At 49.0% G+C, this 23,066-nt stretch overlaps 1 protein-coding gene across 6 annotated transcripts in view; it reads left to right on the plus strand.

Moving 5' to 3' along the window:
• Positions 1–23,066, plus strand: part of Sfi1 (SFI1 centrin binding protein) — a 71,305-nt gene that overhangs the window by 47,740 nt on the left and 499 nt on the right. For 4 of the 6 annotated variants that reach the window (XM_021210268.2, XM_029545058.1, XM_029545057.1 and 1 more), the window contains 21 exons: positions 1,319–1,389; positions 2,338–2,430; positions 3,515–3,612; positions 5,558–5,624; positions 8,898–9,028; positions 10,044–10,125; positions 10,373–10,551; positions 11,064–11,139; positions 11,573–11,668; positions 12,018–12,094; positions 12,910–13,012; positions 15,127–15,223; positions 18,035–18,195; positions 18,564–18,638; positions 19,263–19,337; positions 19,450–19,626; positions 19,699–19,958; positions 20,696–20,800; positions 20,925–21,111; positions 22,216–22,351; positions 22,458–22,536. In XM_021210268.2, the coding sequence (XP_021065927.1) occupies positions 1,319–1,389; positions 2,338–2,430; positions 3,515–3,612; positions 5,558–5,624; positions 8,898–9,028; positions 10,044–10,125; positions 10,373–10,551; positions 11,064–11,139; positions 11,573–11,668; positions 12,018–12,094; positions 12,910–13,012; positions 15,127–15,223; positions 18,035–18,195; positions 18,564–18,638; positions 19,263–19,337; positions 19,450–19,626; positions 19,699–19,958; positions 20,696–20,800; positions 20,925–21,111; positions 22,216–22,351; positions 22,458–22,536 (2,425 nt within the window). Of the gene's footprint in view, positions 1–1,318; positions 1,390–2,337; positions 2,431–3,514; positions 3,613–5,557; positions 5,625–8,897; positions 9,029–10,043; positions 10,126–10,372; positions 10,552–11,063; positions 11,140–11,572; positions 11,669–12,017; positions 12,095–12,909; positions 13,013–15,126; positions 15,224–18,034; positions 18,196–18,563; positions 18,639–19,262; positions 19,338–19,449; positions 19,627–19,698; positions 19,959–20,695; positions 20,801–20,924; positions 21,112–22,215; positions 22,352–22,457; positions 22,537–23,066 lie in introns of those variants that run through there. The other 2 variants (XR_003845001.1, XM_029545060.1) reach the window with 2 other exon arrangements.

The raw sequence follows: 23,066 nt of genomic DNA on the forward strand, positions 1-23,066 counted from the left end.
GAGTGCTGGGATTAAAGGCCTGCGCCACCAGGCCCGGCCCAGAACATTTTTTAAATAAAAGTTTTCGGCATCCTAGGAAGTTCAGGCAAGGAAGAAGCATCTGAGCTGAATGTAAGTCCTAGGTGACTGCAGGCTCTTCTGGCAGAGGTTGGTTATTCACACAGGGTTATGGATGAGAAAACTAATGTTCAAGAATATGCAATAGGGGCTGGAGAGATGGCTTAGCAGTTAAGAGCACTGGCTGCTCTTTCAGAGGACCCCGGTTCAATTCCCAGTTCACATCTGTCTGTAGCTCCAGTTCCAGGACTTCTAATACCCCACAGAGACAAAACACCAATGAACATAAAAATAAGTTATATATTTAAAATTTTAATGTGGTGGCTTGGTGGCACATGCCTCGAGGGCAGACGCAGGCAAATCTGTTTGAGTTTGAGGTCAGCCTTGTCTACATATGAGTTCTAGGCCAGCCAAGGGTATATAGTGAGATCCTATCTCCAAAAAGGAAAAAGTGCTGAGTGTTGATCGGGGAGGGTCAGTGTGGGCTAGGGCCTTTCATCCCTTTGTGCCCCACTCAGGGATTTACTCTCTATCCTGATGAGCTCAGGGTTCATAAGAATCAGTGCACTGAAATTTGTGCTTTAGAAAAGATGTTTCTAAGGCCAGTGAGATAGCTTGCTGCCAAGTCTCATGACCTGAGTTTGAGCCTTGGAACCCACTTGGTAGAAGAAGAACAGACTCCTGCAAGTTGTCCTCTGACCTTCATCACGGCACATACATACACACAAATAGAGATACATGTAATACAGAGAATTATTTTAAAAGAGAAGATGGCCCTAGATTAGAGGAGAGAGACTTGCCCAGAAAGACCATCTGTGTGCAGAGTCACGTAAGGGACAAGTCAGAAGTGGAGCGGCTGTGAGTGAAAGTTGAGCAGAGCAGAGAGATGGGTTAGTGCTGAGTATATGAGGATTGTGGGAGGAGAAAAGATCTGAAAACCCAAGCTTTTAGCTCAGCCACCTGACTGTATTGTGGTCCCAGACAATGCAAGTTCTGCTTGCTAGATTACGATTCCAAATGCTTATAGAAAGTAATAGCAAGTGATCTCAGGTACTTTTTTACCTTACATCAAATGGGCATCAAGAGACTGGCATGACCTGGCTCTTTGATAGAACTTCCCTTGGTCACTAAGAGAAGACAGGTGACTGTCAGCCTGTTTAGCAGGCCTGTTATACTTAGAGCCATGCCCCTAGGTGGCCCACAGGAAGTATACATATAGGGTAGGAACGTTGTTAAACTGGAGGCCTTAACTTCCTGGCAGACATGCTGCTACAGGCAGAAGAGGCTGCCCAGCATGAGGCAGCAGCAGACCACCACCAGCACTACCTGCTGGTAAGAGTACCAGAGCCTGGGGCAACTTCGGAGGCGTGTGCTCAGGGCTCCTGCGCCATACTAGTCCCTGAGTGGAGCCAGTTTTCAGTTTGCTGTAGTCTGTGCTTGCATTTTGAAGCTGAGAAAGTAATGAGTAGAGTCAGAGATTTGGAGTTAAAAGGGAACCTGAGAGGGGAACTGACCTCTTGAGTGGCGGAGATCAAAGTCTTGATCCTAAACCTGAGGCAAGGTCTGGGGAGTTCGTTCTTGTTTTGTGGGCTGCCCCTCCCGAAGGAGCTGGTCTTCAGAGGCTTTTAGGACCTCCTGGTGCTCCACAGAACACAGTGTGAAAACCCTTAGCTCTGTCTAACCTCTTCTCTCTGGCACTTTGCTTACATAGTATGTATGTAATTGGCGACAGAGTTGGGAAGGTGGCCCCAAGGATTCCGTCCTAGTATCTTTTTCTGTTGAAAACAGGTTGGTCTTCCCATATAAGTTAATACAAGGAATACAGTCCTCAGTAGGCAGGAATAGACACCCATCTTGTAAATAGTTGTAGATTCTGACAAGTTGACAGTGGGTACCAACCATCACAGATTCACCTGAGATCATTCTGGCAAACCACTTTTATAATTATGTAAATGTATATATATGTTAACTCTTATGTGGTTCCCAAGTCTGGGATTAGAGGCATGTATCACCATGCTGAGCCAACGTTCAACCTCTTAGAATTCTTTTTCATATGGGTCAAGGGGAGTCCTGCAGTTAGAGGCAACACTGTATTTTTTGTGTGAAGCCAGTGTTACTGAGCATGCTGGGTAAGCTAGATTCTATTAGGAACTTGATGGAGAAACTGCAGAGAACTGGAAAGGTCCTGAACCACAGTGGCTTCCAGTGATGCTTTCCTTGTTCATACTTCTACAGATCTTAGTGTACCTTTATAACTCCTCTTGTCATTTCTCTGGGTAGTATTCTTGCTTTAGAGCCTTAAAAGACAACGTGACCCAGGCCCGACTACAGCGAACAAGAAAGAAGCTTGCTCAGCAGCTGCATGATACTACAGTAAGACTCCCCCGGCCCCAACCCCAAACAGGGCTCTGCTGTATGAGTAGCTCTGGGTGGCCTCAAGCTCACTGTATAATTGGGGCTGGTCTTGAATTCACACTTCTCCTGAGTCCTGAAATTACAGGTGTACTGTGCACGGTACTTCATTTCTTTTAGATTCCATTACCATCCTGCCCGTTTTCTTTGTTAGTCCGTCCTTGCTGATAGAGAAATTTGTTTTAGCTTCTTTAGTGCTCCCTACCCACCCTGTCCTACTCCAGTTTGCTGAGAAAACCAGGACCTGATTTGGATGTTAGGGACTGGTTTTCTCCCTGACCTAGCATATCATTAGACAATACAAACCCCACGTAGTCCTGTGCTTGAAAGGTTGTTTGTATGTTTCCCCCATAGGCAGTTCTCCTCAAATAGTTTGTTGATCAGGGGCAACGATTCTCTTTTTTGATTTTATTTCTGAGTATAGATTTTTTTAAAAGATTAAGCACACAGTAAAACAGAACATGGTATAATGATTTACATACTACCTAGACTCAACATTCATTAGTATTTGCTTCAAATTTTTCCGTAAATAACTTCAAAGTAAATTATAAACACCTAAACACTTTGGTATGCATCACCCCCAAACAAGCAGTTTTACATCGCAGGACCATCCTGGCCATTTTCAGATTTTCACAGTTGTCCTTGAAAACATCTCCTCAAGCAGGATTCAATCAGTTCTACACTTTGTTGTTTTTCTTCCTTTGTCTGTCTGAAGACAGTCTTGCTGTATAGCCCAGATTGTCTCCATTTTCCATCTTTCTACCTTTCCTCCCCCCATACCTTATGTCTCCTCAGCACCTACTCTACAGCAGTGTTCTCTCGAGCCATACTCTGTATTCTAGTTAAGAAGTCTCAGGTTCTCTAGAGCTGCGAGAAGCACCGTTTAATCTGGCCCAGAATATGTCTCCCTAGGCCAGCCGCTTTGAGTGGGCTGCTTCAGTGTGGGGCAGTGCTCCTTTGGGGACTCAGAGTGAGCTGGGGGTCAGCTCTTACACCAGGAGCCCTCTCTCTTCTCATCGTGATAAACTCAGTTTTCTTCTTGTAGTTGCTTCACAAGTTCTGGAACCTCTGGCAGTCTCGAATTGAACAGAGGGAGGAGAGGGTACAGCCCTCCTCACTGCATGCAGCCCAGAGCCACTACAGGTAGGAGCTGGCTTCATCCTTGGCCTTTCTAGGGACACCTGGTTATTTTGATGCAGGGTTGTCCAAGAGCAATTACTCTGGCCTGAGTTAGTGCTAGACTCAGAAAGGTCTTTTAGCCAGATGTTGACAGTTCCCTTAACCCCAGGCCTGTGATCTGCATAGCATGTTCCAGAACAGCCAGGGATGCACAGTGATGCCTGTGTGTTTATTTCCTGGCATCTTCTCTTGTGTACATATCATAACTATACTCTGACATGCTTGCACAGGACTGTCACTTGAACAAAACACAGAAAACAAACAGGCAAGCAAACAAAAGTCCCTAAGCTGAAAGCCACACTAGGCATCATGGCTCCTAAGTGTGGTTTGCTTTTGGCAGGTTGATGGCAGTGAGAAGATGCCATTTGCACTGAGTCTCGACTACCACTGTATGAGCCTATTCCGTCACTGCCACTGCCTCCCTTCTGCAGGCCTTTGGTGTGTGTGCATTGGAACTGGTGATAGAACTCAGCAGCAAAGTGCTTGCTTAGTATAGGCAGGGTGAGTTTGAGCCCCTCTGCACTGAAGCAAAAGATTTATTAAAAAAAAAAAAAAAGACTGTGTGAATTGCTAATGTTAAAGGGTCAGGTTAGGAAGATATTTGGGGCTCAGTCTATATGGAAATAGGGAATGTCCTCTTAGTGCTAGTCATCCCTGTTAAATGCACTTATTTTAAAGTAAATATCTATGAAGGAAATTAGAAATATATAAAAAGTGTAAAATGAAAATAAAAGTTGCTAGGCCCTCTACTTCCAAGCCAGAGATGTTCATATATTAAATAATGTCTTGACTCCTTTCCTTCCTCAACTCATGGTGTCACCAGGTTAATCTGCAGTTACTGGTCCAGTTTTGGAGCTTTTTATTATGATTGATTGATAGATTGTTCTAGGGATCCAGTGCTTCTCACATGCTAAGCAGGTGTTCTTCCACAAATTACTTCCCCAGCCTCAGATCACATTTTTTTTTTTTTTTTTTGGTTTTTCGAGACAGAGTTTCTTTATATAGCCCTGGCTGTCCTGGAACTCACTTTGTAGACCAGGCTGGCTTCGAACTCAGAAATCCACCTGCCTCTGCCTCCCGAGTGCTGGGATTAAAGACGTGCGCCACCACGCCTGGCTTTAGAGCACATTTTTAATGAGTCAGTAAGAATCCTAATATTTTGGCTGGAGAGATGGCTCAGCACTGAAGAGCACAGACTGCTCTCTCAGAGGTCCCAAGTTTAGTTCCCAGATCCCACAGAGTGGCTAGCAACCATCTGTAACTCCCATTCCAGAGGATCCAATGCCCTCTATGGACATATACACATGGTACACACATGCAGGCAGACATTTAGACACATACAATTGAAAAAAAAAAGTACAATTCCATTCAGAGTTGTCAGGGTATGTCTCTGTTCTAAATCCTGGTTTACAAAATGGAGCATGTTATTCTTACATCTGGTATCATTACACGGAAGCGAGATCAGCCCTGGGGTTTGGCCAGAACTCCAGGAAGTTTAGAGATTCCTGTCTTAAATCCCGGACATACTGTGCTTGGTGTTCTACTTAAGTCTCCAAATGAGTCGTCAAGGGCTGGAGTATAGCTCAGTGGTAGGCCACTTGCTTAGCACATGTGTCCTGCAAAACATCACCCAACCAACCAGCCAGCCAGCCAGCCAACCAGACCCCAAGAAAGTGCTGGACGTTTAAAGCCAGCTAAAATCTAAGTTCAAGAGTTGGTGGTTTCAGGTCAGATAGTATGTTCTTCACTTTCCTCTCTCCAAGGATGAAACTAGTAAGCCCACAGGGTGCACTGAACCCCCAAGAGGTAACTACTCAGATACAACTGCTTAAAGACACAATAAAATCTTACGAGCTTGAAACCTGGCAGTATTGACCTGCAGTTCTTTGGTTTTCTGTGTTTGTTCCAGGATGACAGTCCTATGCAAGTGTGTCAGGGTGTGGCTACAGTATGTGCACAAGAGAAGATGCCAGCAGGTATGGAGCACACTGGGACAGACAGCTCAGCTATCTCCTAGTGGCGTTCACTGGCTTTGGGAAGATGCGTGGGGAAGGCCTGTGCAACGGGTCTGGTTCTGGTCTGGTTCTGGTCTGGAGGTGCTAAGAAAGCACTGGTGTCTCCCTCAGCCCTCACTGGGTCAGAGCCTGCACAACCCCTGCCCCTCCCCCTCCTCTCTCACACCCCAAAGTGCTGGGATTGTATGAGTGTGTCGGCATGCCTGGCCCCCACATAAGAGAGACTTACTACACACTGGCTTTGCCTTAGACCCTGTGCCTATGTCGATGTGCTACGACACACACACACACAAAAACTCCTGTGCCCCCAGCCTCATGCCAGGGTGGTAGGGAAGTGTGACTTGTAGGTCACTTTTGACAGTTGGCACAGGTGCCTGGAATGCTAAATGAAGGCTTTTGTGTATGCATGTGAGAGAGAGATGTGTGCAGGTGTGTGTGTGTGCGCGCGCATGTGTTTGTGTGTGTGATGTCTACAGTGTTCACAGAGGCCACTTGGTGTTGAGTTGTTTCATGTGAATGCTAAGAACCAAGCTGACGTTCTCTGGAAGAGCAGGAATCGCTCTTAACAGCCGAGTTTTAGCTGCTAAGGATATTGATACCAGAGTGAGATTTAATAGGGATATCAGCTCACTTGATGATACCTTCAGGGAAATTGCCCGTGTTTGACTGTCTTTGGCAGTAAGAGGAAGACACAAACTAAACTTCCCTCAGTTATTTTGGCACTGCCCTCTTTGCTACATCGATGTTGTCTCTGCCGCGGTCTGATGGACATCTGGGCTAGCTCTTCACAGCCGTGGGATAGAGTGGGGGTTTGGAGCTAGGTGCAGACTCTGCCTAAGCTGTCTCTGTCTCTCAGGCCGCCCTTCATAGCTGCCCTCTGCCACTCCTAAGTGTTCTGAGTGTGTCTGCCTCTTGCTGTACCTGTAGCTCTGTAGCTCTGTAGCTCGTGGCCTTGTCAGCATAGGGGCTCCCTCAGCCCTTGTCACTGCCTGTGTGATTAATCGGAACATTAACATACAGTTGTGTGCTGATTTTTCAGCCTGTAGCTGCTGTTTCATTTGTTTGTTTGTTTGTTTGTTTCTGAAACAGGGTTTTTCTGAGTAGCCCTGGCTGTCCTCCAACTCGATCTGTAGATCAGTTCACCTGCTTCTACCTCTCGAGTGCTGGGATTAAAGGCATGCACCAACACTGCCCGGCTTCTGCAGTGATGTTTAAAGTTCCCATTTTTGGATATTTGAATATAGTGGAGAACATTTCCCAAGGGCTGGGTTTAAAGGAGCGCAGACTCACACCTGACTAGCCTGGTGCTTCTCAAGGGTCTGGCATGCCTGTTGTTGCCCAGCATAGTGCCCAGCTGAGGAGCTGACTCATGTACATGGGTGAACTGTCTTGGCCACATCAGAATGTTTCAGATTGGCTATCTGGAAGCTGATGTGATGGCATGTACACATACCCATAATACCAGCACCCCAGAGGCACAGGTACAAGTATTGCTGCAAGTTCAAGGCCAGTCTAAATAGTGAGGTTCAGACCAATTTGGGCTGCACTGTGAGACTACCTCAAAAAAAGGAACCAGGTGTGCCAGTTCATACCCACTATCTTAGTACTCAGGAGGCAGGCACAGAGGATAAGTAGTTCAAGGTTATCTTCAGATGCAGGCCAGCCTGGGCTACACAATACCTTGTCTCATACAAAACAAAAAACAAAAATGTAGTTTGAAAAAGGGAGCTTGCCTGCCTATCACTTTAGTGCCTGTGAGGAGAAGTGAGGATCAGTAAGTAGTCCAAGGTTATTCTTGACTGTTTAGTGAGTGTTGGCCATCCTAGGCTACACGAGCCCCTGTTTCAAGAAAAAAGAAAAAGAGTTCCCATGATGTCCAGGCTGGCACAGGTCGGAAGGGCTAGCTCAGGTCTCTCTTACCCTGCTCTAGCTTAGCCTGCTTTTGGAGGAGAAACAAGTCCAAGAGCAGCAGGAGCTTGCCCTGGCCACTGCTCTGTAAACGCCTTTTGCTAAAACCACCTTAAATACCACCTGTCCACAAAGCTATCTCAGGAGCACACTTCTTTCTGTTTTAGGGAAACAAAAAGTCATTCATTATGGGTTTCTTTTTAAAATTAATGTAGCCTGGCATGGTGGTGTACACCTTTAATCCCAGCACTCAGGAGGCAGAGGCAGGCGGATTTCTGAGTTCGAGGCCAGCCTGGTCTACAGAGTGAGTTCCAGGACAGCCAGAGCTACACAGAGAAAACCCTGTCTCAACAAACCAAAACAAAAAGTATAATGGCCACCAATGTGCATGTGTATTTCTGCATATCTATGCATGTGAGTGCAGTGTCTGAGTAATCCCAAAGAGGACCTGAAATTACAGGACTGTGAGTGGCCTGACCTGGATGTTGGCAACTGTCCACAGATGCCAAAAGAAGGCATACGGCCTGCTGGGATTAGAGTTTCAGATGGCTAGAAAACACCGTGTGGGGGCTGGGAATCAAACCCTGGCACTCTTAAGTGCTGAGCCCTTTCCAGCCTGCCGTCTGTCTGCCTGCCTGCCTGCCTGCCCACCTGTCTGTCTGTCTGTCTGTCTGTCTGTCTGTCTGAGACAGGGTCTCATTGTACAGCCATGGTTGGACTGGCTTCAACTATGTAGACTAGGCTGGCCTGACCTATGTAGACTAGTTTGGCCTTTAGACTCAGCAGAGAGTGACCTGCCTCTGCCCCTAGGGTGCTAGAATTAAACGTGTGTCACCAAACCCAGCTTCAGTTAAATACACACACACACACACACACACACACACACACACACACACACACACACGTATTCTTATTCATTTGTGTCTAGAAAGATAACACTGCATATGATTAAAGATGCAAATAGTTTCATGTTTCAACATTGCTTTTGTTGGTTGGTTTGTTGGTTTTGGGGTAAAGATTTATTTATTTAATGTATATGAGTACACTGTCACTTCAGACACACCAGAAGAGGGAGTCAGATATCACTACATATAGCTGTGAGCCACCATGTGGTTGCTGGGATTTGAACTCAGGACCTCTGGAAAAGTAGTCAGTGCTCTCAACCTCTGAGCACTGCTCTCCAGCCCCTCATGGTACATTTTTAACCTAGCAAACTGGCGAAGATCAAACATAACACTTCATTCTGTTCCTACCTGCATGAGAAGCAGTCTTTGAGAAGAGTGTGCCTCCGAACACTCACCGAGGCCATTTGTTACTTTGTTTCAGTTATTGCGGGCCAAAGCAGATGGTTATTTCCAGCAGCGAGCACTGCCTGCTGCCTTCTACAGGTGGTACAGAGGCTGGCGAGGGCACCAGCAGAGGCAGATCCTCCACACAAGAGCAGTGTGTTTTCACAGGTATGCTGTGCAGTCCCTGTGTGTCGGGGACAGGCAGCTCTGATATAGCTCTGGTGACTCTGGCATGCCTTGGCTTTGTGTTACTGGCTTCCCAGCCTCCAGTCCCTGGTCCTCTGGGTTTTCAGAATGAGGGCCTTTTGATCTCATGGAGCAGGAAAAATTAGCCAGTACCTTCCCCTGGGACAACTTTCCGCCATCCTTTTGGCAAGTGTTTTCAGAACAGCTTATGTTTTATGCCTCTGCTCTTCTTTCATGAGCACAATTTCCTGTTAGTGTTGTAATGAGAGCTTTGATGGAGCCTCACATAGTGTGATTTCCCTAAAATGTTGTGCTGCTGTTCTATAAAACATAGTCTTTTGAAGTCTTAGAATAACAGTTCTCAACCTGTGGGTCGTGACCTTTTCACAGGGGTCATCTTAGGCCATTTGAAAACACAAATATTTACATTATGATTCATAGCAGTAGTAAGATTACAATTATGAAATAGCAGTAGAAATAATTTTATAGTTGGGGAGTGGTCACCACAACATAGGGAACTGTATTAAAGGGTTTCAGCATTAGAAAGGTTGAGAACCACTGTCTTAGAACAATGGTCACCCACAGAGTTAAAAAGGTCAAGGAGCTACAGGGTGGTAAAGTCGTACTTTTTTTGTTTTGTTTTGTTTTGTTTTTTTTGTTTTTCGAGACAGGATTTCTCTGTATAGCTCTGGCTGTCCTGGAACTCACTTTGTAGACCAGCCTGGCCTCGAACTCAGAAATCCACCTGCCTCTGCCTCCCAAGTGCTGAGGTTAAAGGAGTGCACCACCACTGCCCGGCTAGTCATACATCTTTAATCCTAGCAACGTAGAAGGCAGAGGCCGTTGGGTCTCTGTGAGTTTGAGGCCAGTGTAGTCTTCAAAGTAAGTTCCAGGTCAGCCAAGTGCTACACAGAAAAACCAAAACATAAAAATAAGAAATGTCTTTTGTTGGACATGCTTGGCTTCTAGTCAGTTTTTCTCTTTTCTGTGTATTTAGAAGGACATTAGAGAAGCAAGTATTTGCTCTTTGGAGGCAGAAGATGTCTCAGCATCGAGAAAACCGCTTGGCCGAGAGAATGGTGCGCAGTCTTCCTTGAATGGGTTCCTGGGGGGGGGGGAATCCATTTTATGCACTTGCCCTGGGGTACTCCTCAGAAAGTTATACAAGCCTGGTCCACCCTGCCAGGTGCAGGAGCCTGGGAAAATCCAGACATTGGTGTCTGAGGTCAGCTCAGCTCACTGGCAGCTGCGGGGGAGGATCTCTTGCTGGTCTCCTCTGAACTGTTCTCCTTCTGGATTGTTCTGTTTCTTCCCACCCTGCCTCAGGCTATACTGCAGGCAGAGCAGCAGCTTTTGCATAGGTTCTGGTTCATGTGGCGCCAACAGGCAGCAGTGTGTTACCTGGAGCGACAGCAGCAAGCCATGGCCATTGCCCACCACCACAGTGGGCTGCTCAGGAGGGCTTTCTGCATCTGGAGGGAAAGCACCCAAGGATTTAGGATAGAGTGAGTGGCATTTCTACTCCAGAGCTCCTTCCCCCTCAGGCCAGCTTTGCCAGAAGCTCCAAGTGCCCACCCATTAGTGGTGCATCAGGTTGGTCTTGTTGTATGTCCTGGAAATTCAGCTTGAATCAAGGGACAGGACCTTGGAATCTGTCATTGGACTCAGATGCTTTGAAACTCAACTCCACCTTGCTTCCTGCCTGGGACCCATGTAGCTAGTGGCAGGTATAAACTATGAGCCCATTATCAGGTGGCTGGACTTGCTAGTGGGCAGGTTATGACAGTGTTTACCAGACCACCGGGCTACAATGGAGAGTGCATGCAACCCACGTGGCTGGTGAAGAGATGTTGAAGCCCCATGAGGTTTCCTGAAAAATTTTGAATCTCCGTGTCCCTACTTGGAAGAGGCCCAGATCATCAGACAGCTCTTCAAAGAATCCTTCACTCCCAGAGCTCAGTAGTTCTGAGGCCCCTTGTGGTCTAGTCTCTGCTGAGCTGCTCCTGTTTCCCCACAGGAGGATGGGCAGGACACGGGCTGCACACTTCCACTCTGCACGGCTCTTGCGCTGGGCCTGGAGCATGTGGAGGGAGGTAAGGCTTTGGGATGGGCACAGCCTGAGTGTGGCTTTTGGACAGGTGGGGCTGTTTGTCCACATGACTCAGAGCAGACAGATGGGTTCCTCCATGTGCCTCTGGTCAAGGCCAACTGTGAGGCAGTGCTAACTTACTTATGTGTGGGGCTGTGATTATCTGAACTTACTGAATGTGAAGTTCCTGGTCTGGCCGTTCACAGAAACTCTACTAAGGGTGTAACAGTGAAGCCAGTACCTGTCCAGCATCTCCTGTCCGGCACTTGCTCATTTGACACCCACCAACCCCTAGGGGTTTATATTTATAGATGAGATTGAGGCTCAATTGGTATATTCCCCTTCTGTGAGCTCACAGAATGAAAACTCCGAGACATTGCTGCTGTGAGCCCCGTCCTGGCCCTTGGCCCACAGTCCCCACTCTTTCCTGTGTACAGTGCCTGGCCCTGAGGCTGGAAGAGCAGCAGAAGCTGAAGCGGGCGGCCCTGCACAGCCAACACACCCTGCTTCACAGGGCTCTGCAGAAGTGGCTGGTAGGTGCCAGCTCTTTCTTCCAGGTCTCCTCACTGTGGGGTAGGGGAGGTCTCTGGAAGTGTTTATGTTCCTTTCCAGAGCGATCTGGCTAGGCTCAAAACATCAGGTATCCCAGAAAGTGCTGCCTGGGGCACCAACCATTTTGGAAGTCTGGTTTCTGTATAAGATTTCAGGACTGGGGATCATTAGAGTGGGGATAGGTGCTGGCCTTGGAATGGAGGCCTTCAGCCTCTTCCCTCTGATAGCTCTGGCCTGGCAGCCACTGTGGTCAATGTACCTCTGAGGCCTACTTGTAGAGGGAGAAGTATGGTCCCAGGGGTGGCCTCCAGTCTTCCTCATCTCCCGCAGGTTTACCAGGACAGGGTGAGGAGTGTTCACCAGGAGGTGGCCGCCAGGGAGAGACAGCACAACAGGCAGCTGCTGTGGTGAGTCCTTTGGATCCCTCAGGCTGAGGAAAGACCTTCCAGAATCAGGTGTGGGTGGGTGGGGCAGTCCTGCCTAAGGTGTGCAGAGAATGGCCTCGGTGTTTCCTACTGCTTAAGTGTTTGATTCTGGCTTCCCCACGGCAAGCTATGCATCTTCAGGCTCACCTCAGCATGCTCTGATCTGCCCCTCACCAGAGGTCCACATAGGAGCGTGTTTGTCATGTTCTGAGCCTCCTTCCCTCCATGCTTCACAACTAACCTTCTCTCCTCCTGACACACTATTTCATCCTCATTCCTGTGTGCAGCCTTCGGCCTCTCTGTTGGCCCCTCTAGGACCATCTATAACTCTCACCCCCCACCCCACTCCTTATAATTCAAGTTCTGAACTCCTGCTCCCTCTCTCTTTGTATTTGTTCTGGCTGTGTGTAGGCTATGGGTCTGGTGGACTTTAAACAGTCACTCCCCTGCAGTCCTCACGAAGCACCCTCAGATAGACCAGAATGAGAGAGCAAGTAGGTGCTGGGGTTCCTGCGCCTCTTACCTCACTGTGAGTCACCTGAATTGTTATCGTCTGCTTACATCTGTGCTCTCTTTATCATATCGGTGATGGCCTGGTGCACTGCTGGCCACTGGTCCCACCTGGTACCTGGCACAGAGCAGATACTCAGCTTCAGCAAGAGTGTGAGCTTGAGGGGCATGAGACAGATGCTCTGAGGCACAGCCTTTACTCAGGCATGGGAAGAGTCAGTGTTTCCAAGGAAACCTCCTAGGCCCAAACTGCTGTCACTCTCCTCACCTGACCCATGTCATTACAGGTGGGTGTTACATCGCTGGAGAGAGAACACCATGGCCCGTTTGGATGGAGCTAAAAAAACCTCTCAAGCAAGAGTCCACTACAGCAGGACTCTGTGCTCCAAGGTGAGGTACAGACTGGTTACCAGGGAGCCTGGGGCTCACATTACAGTCCTTATTAATTGACACTTAATAAGGACCTCCCACGGTTGCTATCCATCTTTCACACATACATGTCTGTAGGAATTTTTGTTTGTACTGAGGTAGCAATCACTGTTCATTAAAAGAAAACATGTCATATAGGAAGCAAACTAGTTCTTACCAGAACCAGTACTTTTCATATGTGTGCACCGCTACACTCAGGTAGAGCCTGGGGCTGCTGAGATTCAGTCCCTTGTTGGAAGACTGTGCCAGGTCTTGCCCACTGGCACCCAGACTGCATGCTCAGGAGGCCTGTCTGGAAGCATGGAGCCTCCCAAGAGGTTCTTGGTCATCTAGTTTGAAATGACCCAGACCACCTCATTTCCTTGGCTGGGGTAGATGTTGGCAATTTCCTGTAGGTCCCATGCTCTAGGGATGAGCAATGCATTGGGATATAATACAAGGAAGTAGTTCAAACAGAAACAGTCTCAGAGGCATTCCCTGGGTCATGGTTGTTCTGGAAGAAAGCAGATTGGGAACTCCGAGTGACATAGATCTACCTGCTGGTGACCACACAGTTCCCTGGGGAGGCAGCAGCTGCATTTATTAAAGGCTGGTGTCTTCTCAGAAATGTTCAAGACATGCTGGGCGGTCCCTGCCTTGGGAGGAGATGACCAGACCTGGTTAGGTTTAATACTCGGAAGAGGTTTAACTCATGTGGGGATGGAGGTTATGGCTGGTGAAGCTGGTACCATGCTTCATCTGGTTCCCTGCTTTCTCTAAATGTGTTTAGTGGCACTGGGGAGATGTTCAAGCATGAGGACTGGAGTTCAAATCCCCAACACCCACATAGAGTTGAATATGACTGTGTAGGTGGTCTTTGGTACTTTGTGAGTTCTTTTTCTACCTTTTATCCTTCCTGCTTTCACTCCCTATCACTAGATAGGAGAGAAAGAAGAATATATATACAGAGAGAGATCCCTGAATCTAGTTTCTTTCCTTTTGTTTCTTCTTAGAGCACAACTACTAACAAACTGCAACCAACCCCCCTAAGTGACTGGCAACCACCAACTGCCTATCAGGGCTCTAGCTTTTATTACCCTCTGAAAAGTTCCCAGAATTCCAAACATCACAGGATCTGCAGCTGACAAACCACAGCCCTGCTAGGCCTGAGGCAGTCTTAGTCAGCTGCTGTAGACAGTCTGAAGCAGCCCCATATTCCCAAACCTGAGACTGAAACCAAAGCACATTCTCATCACTACAACTGCATGTGTCTGTAACTCTGTCCTGGAGTTAGAGTCAAATTGAGGACCCTGGGACTCTCTGTCAGCCAGGACAGGAGCTTCAGCCTCTGACACTGTGTTTCGGGCCATCTACACCCAGAGACATGTGCATGTGCACACATGCACACACCCCACACAAAGGGGTTTGTGTTCTCTTTTGAGATGCAGTCTTACTATGTAGCCCAGGCTAGACTGGAACTTACTGTGTAGATCAGACTGGCCTCAAACTTACAGAAATCTACTTATCTTTGTTACCCAAGCTCTGGGGTTAAAAGTGTGTATCACCACACACTACCCACAAAGGGTTTTGTTACTAGGCTTCCTGTGTAAGAAAAAATATTCCAGGCAGTGGTGGTGGACGCCTTTAATCCTAGCACTCAGGAGGCAGAGGCAGGTGGATCTCTGTGAGTTTGAAGCCAGTCCAGCCTATAGAGTGAGTTCCAGGACAGAGAGTCAGGGCTGCACAGAGAAACTCTGTCTTGAAAAACAAAAGAGGGGGAAAAAAGAAGGAAGAATTAACACAATGCTTAACAAATGATGGAGTATAACCCATGTAACAACTTCATTTCTATGGCACAATATCAAGTTTAAACCCTCCCGATAGGAAAGTCCCAGTGACTGAGTAGTCAGATTTCCCTTTAAGGGGCCCGAAGCCCCAACCCAGGACTGAGCAGATGGCTGGCTCCTTCCTGGATATGTTTGAGAGCCAGGTGTTAACCCTTCAAGTCTTACCTCAAGAGAACCCAGCACTGGTCACAGTGTGTCCTTGATATCAAAGAATGAAATGAGCACTGTATTTTCTCTGCCTGTCTGTAGGTCCTCGTCCAGTGGCGAGAGGTTACGTCAATGCAGATATATTACCGACAAAAGGAGGCAGCTACCCTCAGGGAGGCCCGGAAAGCACTGGACAGGGGTAAGAGAGGCCTGTGGGGACAAACAGTGATGGGAGTGTGAGCACAGGACTTCCTAAAGTTCCATGTGCTCTGCAGGCTCTGTCCATGTGTGCTCATTCCCTGGTGCTCCCCTGACCAGGCTCTGTCCATGTGTGCTCATTCCCTGGTGCTCCCCTGACCAGGCTCTGTCCATGTGTGCTCATTCCCTGGTGCTCCCATGACCAGGCTCTGTCCATGTGTGCTCATTCCCTGGTGCTCCCATGACCAGGCNCCAGGCTCTGTCCATGTGTGCTCATTCCCTGGTGCTCCCATGACCAGGCTCTGTCCATGTGTGCTCATTCCCTGGTGCTCCCATGACCAGGCTCTATCCATGTGTGCTCATCCCCTGGTGCTCCCATGACCGTCCATGTGTGCTCATTCCCTGGTGATCCCATGACCGTCCATGTGTGCTCATCCCCTGGTACTCCCATGACCGTTCATGTGTGCTCATCCCCTGGTGCTCCCATGACCGTCCATGTGTGCTCATCCCCTGGTGCTCCCATGACCAAGGGGCTTCAAACAAGAATTCATTTTTCTCAGGTCCAGAGGCCAGAGGCTCTGGAGGAGAGTCCTTCCTGGGCTCCTCCAGCTTCTGGTTGTTGCCCTCTTTGGTCTTCCTTGGTGATGTATGTATGTATGTATGTATGTATGTATGTATGTATGTATGTATACACACACAATTGATATCATATGACATATGTTTATATAATATATACATGTATTAAGTGAGCTTTAAAATAATATTATCCACATCATACCTGAGATGCTCAGAATCTGGTACTTGTCTTTGAGGCTTGACCTCAGTAGTCAGTCAGTACAGAATAGCTGGGGTCTTACTGGGTCAGGAAGCAGGGATGACAAGGTGGTTATGCAGTCTACAAAGTGGGGTGCCTCAGTAGTCCCTTGGTGGTGCTGGAAGCCCAGAGAGTCCCTGGAGGACTGTTCATTCTTAGCCTGCAAAGCTTGAAATGCTGGTTTGCTATGAGCAAAGGAATGGGCAGTCCAAGCACTAACAGAGCTGTCTCTGAAGGACTTTTTTTTTTAAAGATTTATTTATTATATATAAGTACACTGTCTCTTCAGACACAGCAAAAGAGGGCATCAGATCTCATTACAGATGGTTGTGAGCCACCATGTGGTTTCTGAAATTTGAACTCAGGACCTCTGGCAGAGCAGTTAGTGCTATTAACTGCTGAGCCAATTCTCCAGCTCATGAAGAACTTTTCTTAAAGGGGATGGTGGCATAGGGCAGGTCCTTGAAACAAGGAATTTAGTGGGTAAGCACAAAATACCATCCGTGGGAGGGATGCAGTAGCATTGTGGTTTGGTGCCTTTTTGGTTTTGTTTTGTTTTTGAGACGGGGGTTTCTCTGTATAGCCCCAGCTGTCCTGGAACTCACTTTGTAGACCAGGCTGGCTTCCAACTCACAGAAATGCTTCTGCCTCTGCCTCCTGAGTGCTGGGGTTAAAGACCTGTACTCATTGTTTTGTCTGGTATTAGACCTCAGGATTTCTGCCACACCTTTTTAGAGCTCAGGGGAAAATATCCTGACACAGGCTTTTACAGAGCACAGGCTTGTAGTGCCAGCATCTGGAAGGCAGGAAGGAGGCGTGCTGGAGGAGCAAGGACCACACAGGGTGCACCCTGCCTCTTTCCTTCTCCCATTCTTTTCTTTGCAGGACTACATCATTTCTCCCTCCCTCTTCCCTACAAACCGCTTTTGCTCTTTCAAACCCTGGCCTGTTTTAGTTGTTACTGTGTGTCCTGCTCAGTCAGTATAGTGTTGCTTACATGTCTCAGGGCCAGCCACTTAGTACTGGATAACCAACTGCTGAGCTCTTTCCTGGGAAAGACTTTTTCTTCCACTCTCAGCATGTCTTAGTTTTCAAGTAGTTCTTTGTATAGAGTAGAGGCCTCATGGGCATTTCCCCATCCACTGTGACTGTCTATCAGTGTTGTCCCTGTCACATTGATGGCTCTGACATTACTAGGAGACAGAGTCACACAGCAAACTCCCTGATCTTCAGGTTCTTAGAATCTTTTCTCTTCCACAGTGTTCCTGAGCTTCAGAGGTGGGAGTGTTTTGTAGATATATCTGCTGAGTCTGGATTCCGTAACTCTGCATTTCATTCCCCTCTACCTTGTACCTTCCTGTTGTTTCTTAGCGATGATGCCATCCATAGTGGTAGCTAGGGAGATAGGGACACTTAAGGCTGCACCCAAGATATGACATGGCTGGTGGACACCGTCCAAGATAAGGCTCATGACTGCTGCCTTCTCTGGAGCCTGTGGATGGCTCCAGAGGTACCTCCTGTACTAGCATTCCCAGCTCCAGGACATGGTCTACACTGTGGGGCCCCAAGAGATCGTTACTTCTTTCCTGGTCATACCTCGGGCTCATTGGACTTCACTCTCTGAGCTTTATTTCCTGCCTCCAAGGCTGAGCTCTAGTAGGAAGCTCCCTTTTGGGACTAGGAGTCTCCTTCTGCATGCCTAGCATCTGTTGGTGTTGCTCTGTGGGCCCCGAGATACCTGCAATGACTGTGGACATTTATGGGGACAGCACTTGGAGATGCAGCAGCAAAAAGAAATTCTAGTTGCAGTTTCCAGACTGTAGAGATGACCAGGCCTGGCTGGCCTTACACAGTGGCCATGGAGTCTGTGTTGCTTTTTCTCACAAAAGGCTGACTGTCACATCACATAACCTCTCCACTGTCTACGCCTTCCCGTGCCACAAAGTCACTTATGAATGAAATCCTGTACAGTTTTCAGCTGGCTTACATCTGCTTCAGGTCGTCTCTGGAACTGGTTTCAGCACTGGCGGTTCTGCAGCCAGAGGGCAGCCCAGCAGAGATTGCAGCTGGGACAGGCGGCTCAGCATCACCGCTGGCAGCTGCTGATGGAAGCAATGGTCAGGTGGAAGGCACACCATCTGGGATGTGTCAGAAAGAAGGTGAGGCATGTGGTGGCAGCTTTCCAAGCTCTTATGAGTCAGGGGTGTCTTGAGCAAGTGCCTGTGTCTTGGGGAGGCGTCTCCAGACAGAACTCTGGGCAGCAGTCCTAGTGCTGGGATTCTGCAGGAACAAGTGTCCCGTGAACATAGGACTAGCCAGCCTCAGCATCAAGGCTACCCCAGGAGAAGGCTGCTTTCTCCTGACCCCTGACTTTAGGGCTGGGGAAAACTATGGGGGCAGGAGCCTGCCCTTGGCAGACGGGTGTTCACTTGGGTGGAGTCTCCCCATTCAGCTGCCCCGGGGCTGGGGATAGACCCTGAGTTAGGTGACCTGTGGAGCCTGACCCCATGTGCATTTGCCCCCCCAGTTTCTGCAGAGGCAAGCTGCCCAACTCCTGGCACAGAGACTCAGTCGGGCCTGCTTCTGCCAGTGGAGGAAGCAGGTGAGAACCAGTGTGGCACTTCTTGCCTACTGGCAAGACTTCAGCTTAGAGCCATCTCAGCCCCACATCTAGTTCAGTCTTTAATACTGTCTTTGTCCCAGGGCTTCATCCCTGTGCCTCATCCCCACCCCCGCACTATCAGCTTCCTTCATATGCCATTTGTAGAAGGCTGGTCTCTTCGATTCAGGTTTCTCTTAAAGTGTCATCTTAAACACACTGGAATAATACCCAAAAATTAATGTGAAATTAATTTCAAGTCTTTGTTGGGGTCTTGATAAAAGACTAGAAGGCAACACACAGTCTGCTCAGCAAAGCCAAGTTTATAGTCCATTCTTGCTCTAGGCTGGAGAGCCTTCCTTCCTTTCCGGCTCTGCTCCCAGTTCCCCCAGCATTGCTCTGTCCATTCACTGTCCAGTCAGAGGTGTCTGTGCATTCTTCCTTCTGTACTGTGCTTTTTCCCTTCACAGTCCCTGAACATATTAACTATCTCAAGGTCAGGATGAGGCCAGAACCTGAACCCTTCCCAGTAGAAGGAGGGTAGATGCTTTAGCTGGTGGGCTGAGAGAGGCCATTGCCATGTTCCCTGTGTATTCCTTTGAATAACCCAATCTTTCTGACCCACAGCTAGCAGTCCGGAAGCAAGAACAGTGGGGCACAGCCCGGGCCCTGTGGTTCTGGGCCTTCTCACTACAAGCAAAGGTAATGGTTCTAATGTCCTGGGCACTCCTGCCTTCAGGGGCTGCTCTGTAGGCTGGGTCGTGGGATTCCTTATGGAAGCCTGAGTCTCATCTCTTTTCCTCTCTTCTGCAAGGTGTGGACTGCATGGCTGGGCTTCGTACTTGAGAGGAGGAGGAAGAAGGCACGGCTGGAACGGGCTATGCAAGCCTACCAGCAGCAGCTCCTACAGGAGGGTGCCACACGGCTTCTGCGCTTCACAGCTGGAATGAAGGCCTTCCGGCAGCAACTCCAGGCCCAGCAGCAGGTCCAGGTAAGCAAGAGCTGCTGGTGAGAGGTGGGCAGGGCAGGGCAGGGCAGGAGCTGATGAGAAGCTGTGTTGTAGGCAGCCCACAGCCTCCACTGTACAGTCCGCCACTGTGCTGAGCTCTGGAAAAAGAAGGTGCTTGGTCCAGGCAAGACTTCTCAACCACCAGCACCTACCACATTCAGCAGGAGAGTGACATTTAAGGATTCCTTCTTCTCTGGACATGCTGCGGAGGCTGGACATGCTACCCAGGAGAAAAAGAAGCTGCGAGCTCCTCCGTCTCAGGGAGTCCTGGGTAGTTTGGCAGTAGCTGCTGGGGAGCCCTGCCTCCTAGACCTGTGAGTGGGCTGTGGTTCACCTCTGCCTCTAGTCTTTGAGCCAAAGCTGGGCACACACAAGAGGAACAAAGAGCCATGGAAAGGACAAGATGAGAGTGCCACAGCCTCATAACACCAGAGCTGCTCAGGGGCCTCTGTCGGGCCATTCGTCCCTGGGCACTGTTCTGAGGAGACTGTTGTCCTTTCCCATGTGACATCTGCTTCTCCCTGGTTTATGATACTCAGCAGAGTTAAGCCTTCATGCCTTGTCTTAAGCTTGTAGCCTCCCTTCTGAGCTCTACTTTTTGTGGGCACCCAATCTTCTCCATCCTCCATGGATGGCTTCTCTCAGCCCTATGTGCACTACCCTTGAAAGGCAGTTGTCATTCCCAGAGTAACCAGCACTGAGTCTCAGAACTCATGGTGGGTAGAGTGTTCTGGGCCAGCCCCTATTTGTCCCCACTCTTTACCCTTCACCACTAACCTTGGCAGGACCCTGAATATCTTAGGGTCTTCTGATAGGAAAGAACACATACTGTCAGCTTGCTGTGAAGGTCAAAAGAAGCAACTCCAGCTCCAGCACCCAGGAATCAATCAGGAAGACTGTAAGGGTCATGTTGAGTTGTCTAGGCTCAGACCTACCCTGTGTACATGCCGGCCTTCAGTCTCCCTGTAAAATGCCAAGGACTGAACCTTAGCAAGATCTCAGGTCCCCTTGCAGACCTTGTCAGTCCAAGGAACATACTATTTCTCTCCAGCAATGCAGCCCGCTCATCACGGAAACAGCCCCGACGTCCATCCTTCTTGCTTGAGCATTTGGAAAGCCAGAGGTCCCCAGAGTGGTACACCCTTGGGGAGCAGCAGTAAGTTGAATGGTTGTGAGTCCAAAGGCACTGAAAACTATGTGTCCCTATATTTTATTGGATGTCTGGTCCCTTTAATCCAGAGGAAGGTTCCATGGTGTGACCAGCTTCTGCTTCTGCTCAGGTTAGAGAGGCCCCTGGAAGAGGGTCAAAGCATGGCTCCGCTGAGAGGCTCTTCCCTGACAAGACCCTTCCTGCCTGTGGTCCTGCCGAATGTTTCTGATCCGAAGCTGCCTCCTACGGCCAGTCCAGGCCTGGAGCTGCTGCCTTCCTCCTCCATCATGCCCCGTGGGGCAGGAGGCACTGCCAGGGTGAGTTCTCCACTGCACAGCCACTCACTCCTTTGGTGCTCATTCTCCAACCCTTACTACTCTTCTTTCTAGAACACCTTGGTCACTTGACAAGCTTGGGTGCCTGGCACATCAGGCCTGAAACACAGCAGTGGCTAGTCTGCTAACACCCCAGCCCTTGAGCAATGACTGATGTCGGGACAACCAGAACCTTATAGGCGGGCTCCCAGCAGGGCCTCTGGTCTTGGGGGACAGGTGGGAACTTGGAGTGGGAAGAGGAAGAAATTGAGGGGCTGTTGTAGGGCACCATACCTGGCCTGGACTCAGAACACCAAGTGCTGGGGCAGCCATGAGCCGTGGTATGATCAGACAGACATGCTAGTAGTACTCTGGCTGGAGCTTCTCACTGTGTGTGTGTGTGTGTGTGTGTGTGTGTGTGTGTGTGTGTGTGTGTGTGTGTGTGTGAGACAGTCTGTTGGGGACTGTCTGTGGTAGGACTTGCTTGATAGGTATGGTAAGGGAAGAAGAGGAATCCAGGGTCACTTAAAGAATTCTTTTACTGAAAAATGGAATCTGGGATAGGGTCCAGTGTCTGGTGAGGCAGTCAATTCCTACAGTATCTACACTGTAGGGCAAAGCGTCACCCAAAGGAACATGGGGTCCTGGGCAGAGGTAGCCAGGGGGTACTCCTGAAAATAGTCAGTCGGCAGCTCCTAACAGTTGGTGCTGAGTGGGGAGGGGTGGAGACAGGAAGGAGGCAGTTTTTGGTGAAGCGTGGCTGGTAACAAAAGCGACATACACCCAACCTCAGCACTTAGGCGGTAGAGGCAGGAGGATGGAGAGCTCAAAATGAGCCTGGGCTTTATATATAGCAAGACTCTGTCTCAGTAAATTAGTATTTAAGTAAGTATTTAAAAAAATAGTGGCATGCAGAAGAGAAGCCTTGGGGGTGCAGGAGTGGTGGAACAGGAGTGCGGCCCTGAAACAGTCTCCCCCGAGGCTCAACAGGCAGAGCAGTCACCCTCAGCACTGCAGGGCCCGGTGGGCAAGGAATCAGGTCAGGACTTACTTCCCGGGGTCCCTACTAGCTTCCTTGTTTAGCATCCACCCTTTGCTCCTCTACAGGTGTCAACGAAGGCCGACATCCCTGGACCTCAGCCTTGGGGGTGCCCATCCTTAACTAGGGACCTTGATCCCCATCTCCTCCCTGGATATTCCACAAGCACCTGGACTGGGCCTGTTTATCGCTCCGAGGCTACAGGTGAGTAAGTCAATGTGCTGGGGCGACCCTCTACCAAAGCCCTACCAGTCTCCTGGGTTCTAAAGGGATGGTGGGCAAGGTCAAGCTTATCTTCCTGTTGCTGCAGGCCACACAGAGCTTGAGGCTGAGTTGGAGGGGATCCAGCAGCAGTTACAACACTACCAAACCACCAAGCAGAACCTTTGGTGAGGCCCGCCAGGTGCCCTGGGACCTGTCTATGGGAGTAGCTGTGGCTTGGAAAGGCAGTTGGTTCCATTTCCTACAGCAGGGCCTGGGACTCCTCTGTGTGGTCTAACTCCAGGGGGTGGGGTAATTGTCCTCTGGCATCATTATCCACTCGGAAGGGCCCAGTTGGCCTTACCTAGGGCTGGAAGTCCTGCTTTCCACTTGGAGGCTATGGAATGCCAAGCAAGGCTTGCCTGGGTTCTGTTCCTACCCCACAACTGTTAACTGTAATGCTAACAAGGGACAGACAGTGTGGCCTGGGCCCTAGTTACACCCAGTGTTCTGGGGACAGTTGACATACAGCAGCTTTCAGAGACCTCAGTGAAAAAGACTGGTCCCTAGAAAGGGGCAGAAGAGAAGTTTTCACGCGGCTCACACGAGTTGTTGTTTGCTGGGGAAGATGGAATCTTGTTGGCCATTCTCTTGAAGCACTTTATTAGCCAATATACCTCTTCAAAGGGCTCGCTTTAGTCTGTGCCAAGAACCCAGC

Source organism: Mus pahari, chromosome 13, assembly GCF_900095145.1.
Source record: "Mus pahari chromosome 13, PAHARI_EIJ_v1.1, whole genome shotgun sequence".
NCBI classification, from domain to species: domain Eukaryota; kingdom Metazoa; phylum Chordata; class Mammalia; order Rodentia; family Muridae; genus Mus; species Mus pahari.